General features: G+C 36.3%; 1 protein-coding gene across 1 annotated transcript; it reads right to left on the bottom strand.

Moving 5' to 3' along the window:
• Positions 1 to 1,941: 1,941 nt before the first annotated feature.
• LOC110097195 (dirigent protein 21-like) lies at positions 1,942 to 2,646 on the bottom strand. The gene has a single exon (XM_020823454.2). The coding sequence runs from the start codon at positions 2,554 to 2,556 to the stop codon at positions 2,035 to 2,037; it is 522 nt and encodes a 173-aa protein (XP_020679113.1). The 5' UTR covers positions 2,557 to 2,646; the 3' UTR covers positions 1,942 to 2,034.
• Positions 2,647 to 3,456: the final 810 nt, after the last annotated feature.

Raw genomic sequence — 3,456 nt, forward strand, 5'->3', positions numbered from 1 at the left:
CCCATTTGGTGAGATAAAGGCTTGTTGTTGTTGTTGTTGTTGTATTTTTGTTATTCATTTATACCTTAAGATGGAGATATGTGTTGTTTATTAAATGTAGAGATGTCATGATCATAAGAGAACGAACTGAACTTGCTCTTATCTCAACCATAGCTTTTCTTATTGGCTTATATAAAAGTAGATGGAAGATCGGATCATTGTTATCTATTTTAACAGATCATGGGGATGACACTCGAGGAATCAGGGTTTCTTCATAGCCTAAACCTGAACAGATCTCTTTTGCCAATAACATACGAAGTCTAATTGCATTCTGGATTCGGAAACATTCTTGTAGTTGTAAGACAAACATATATTAAGTTTTTAAATGTCCTTGATAAACCCTTGGACACAAAAAGCAGATTAAAACTTGTAAAACTTATTTGGTTGACAAAATATGACCTTTTTTCTTTCCCAGGGTGCTAAGTGCAGTTTTTGCACAGTATAACCCGGCAAACTTGTACTTTATTAGTGAACTAAAGAGCCTTTTATGATCATGGCACAGTATAACCTGGTAGTCATATTGACCTTACTAGTTGTGCCTAGCTCACACGATTGGACTTATTTTAAATTATCCAGGCCTTAAAGAACAAAATATGGTGCCCAATCTGCAAGCGAGGAGAACTCAAGGAGACCCATCATCTCATATATCATGGTTTGATTATATGTTCTTTTAGTGCTGTAATTATTTTTCTAGATTTTTGAAGTGATAGATTTTGAAATTTATGATTCAAATTCATTATTGTGAAAAAATAATATAATCTTAAGGAGTGAATTACTAGTCTTTAAATTGATTTAAATTTAACTATATTATTATGTTCATTTTACAATTCTCTAGTTACATTGGTTTTGAATTTGGTATTATATTTATTTATTTTCTATGGGAAGCAGAAATTAAGAGTTCTTAAGTTTAAATTTACAGGCTTGTTAAAAGGAGAAATTATTACGTGCGGTCACTGAACCATCTGAAGGTGAATTAGGATGTGGCACGTATATATATACAATGGTACACAGTAAAATGATAATGTGATATAATAATTTCTCTGTTAGAAGGGGATGTTCACAATGATGATATACTAGAAGGTAGTTGGTCATCATCACTTGAACTTATTGGTGATATGAAATTTAATGATGTTTGACATATCACCTATAAAATAATAACTATAGATTAACTAAGTTAATTATGTCACCTTGGATACCATTATTCAAGCTGTCAAATTGGGTAATAATCTAATTTTATTGAATTTATTGAAAAGCATTTTGCTAAAAATAATTTTGACATTCGAACAAAATATTGTAACTATAATAATTAAGTAACATATTTATTTTTAACAAAGTCGTACTAAGAATTATGCTAAAAGTTATGATATTATAAGTTACTGTTAAATTATTGTTTTTAACAATTTCATATACATAGGCTTAAATTAGAGATATAATAATTTAGGTTTTATTTGAGAATTCTTTTTTGCTACTTTTTAAAGCAGTTTTTAAATATAAAATTTTAAGTTTTTAACTAAATTTTTTTCTTAAGAAGAACTAAGAAAATAATCTCAAGTGAAGCCTTAGTTTTTTATTATAAAAATACTAATGTTAATCACCTAATCCAATAATTAATATCTAAGCAATATGTACCCATGGGTCACCCACTATTCAATAAACTATCCTATTCAAACGATTATTTTTTAAAACTCTAATTCCTCCGCAACTATTTTTAAAAGAACTTTTATAGCAGCAAGAGCCCAATCAAAGGAGGACGGTCCGGTCACCTGACGTTCGGACATCTAATTCAGATGCGTCAAGTCACCTAAATACACTGGATTCAGATGTATTTGAATAATGTGACGCGCCTGAATTGGTGTCCGGACGAATCCGAATAATTTTACCCAAAGGAGACCTTAATTATAGCATCAAAATATATATAGAACAACAGTACGTTACAATCTAAGCATATCTCAGTGGCTAATTATAAATATGTAGAAAGGAATTATTCAGTAATTGTCACTCATGGCGAACATAGACATCGTACTCGACGACAGCATCGCCGGTGAATAAGTCGAATTGGTGCGTGCGAGCGAGCGCGTATCCCCTCGCAAAGCGAAACTTGCCGCTGCCACCAACCACGGGCATCTCCCTCACATCAGAGAGGACGGTGTTCCGGCCAAGCACGGCGAGCGAGCTGCCGTTGAAGTCTCCGGAGACGAAGGCGAGGTTCATGGCCATCAGGAGTCCGGCCTCCTCTTGCGATGCGAGAGCGTACATTCCCTGCGCGTGGCCGAGGAGCTTGGAGTTCCTGTCGGGGCCTTCGGTGAGGGGGTCGTCAATCATCACGACTGCTCCGAAGCCGGTCGTTGAGAGAGAAGTGGTGGGGGCCTGCGCCACACGGATGGCGGTGGGGCTCAGCCCGCTCACGACGTCGTGGAAGAAGAAGTGGAGGTGGGTTTCTGTGTCGTCGGCGGAGGCGATGGTGGTGAGAAGGAGTAGAGAGAGGAGGAGGAGGAGGAGTGGTGTGGCTAAAGACATGCTGGCTTTAGATGGAGAAATGGAGAAGAAAGGGATGGTGATATTTGTATTGTTTAAGTGAAGGGGGTTGGTTAAACCAAACAGTAGTTGGAGGTGGGAAGAATTTGGTCGCCAGAAGATGTGATAGAATGCGCATGCCAATAAAGTTGATAAAATATTTTTTTTTAATCGTATACTATTTTGTACCTTGATAAATTTGTTCAACGATATTTCTACTAAATTATAAACGTGCAAATTTTGATGCGTTTCATGATCGAAAAATTATCTTTTATTCTTTGGGCAAATCTAAAAATTAGGTGTTGTGTATACACATGTTTTCTTGGTGCATATCAAGTAATCGATTGGTTATGATAGGGCATTCGCTTCTAGCATGCCTTACAACAATGCTCACTTGAGGGTCATCAAATGCAAACTCACAAGAAGTATAAAGAGATGTTTCTCCACATGAGGATAATTAAGGGTTTTCGTGAATCACACGACTTGCCAGTCACCGCATAAATGAAGGCCAATCATCAAACCTACTCCCCAAATATCGTCCATGGTGTGCTACCATCATTTGTGCTCCCGCCTCAACTATAGGGACTGTTGACCTCACATTTAGGTGTGGTCATTTGATCCACATCTACCTATGATTTTCATGATCTACAACCACTTCATATGTGGCTCTTTGACTCACAATCAATCAGCTTGTAATCATCTGACCTACATTCTTCAGTCACAATCAAACTTACTATTAATGAATACACTCAATCAAGCTTCAATCATCATTAGATATCCCATCACATTGATTAATCATCATTTATACAATCAACAACCATTAGACGACTATTGCAGCCCTGCACTACAATTAGGTAGCTCACATAGTATTCTTAATCCTCTAGTGTTCTTAATCCAATGATG

Source organism: Dendrobium catenatum, unplaced genomic scaffold, assembly GCF_001605985.2.
Source record: "Dendrobium catenatum unplaced genomic scaffold, ASM160598v2 fragScaff_scaffold_853, whole genome shotgun sequence".
NCBI classification, from domain to species: Eukaryota; Viridiplantae; Streptophyta; class Magnoliopsida; order Asparagales; family Orchidaceae; genus Dendrobium; species Dendrobium catenatum.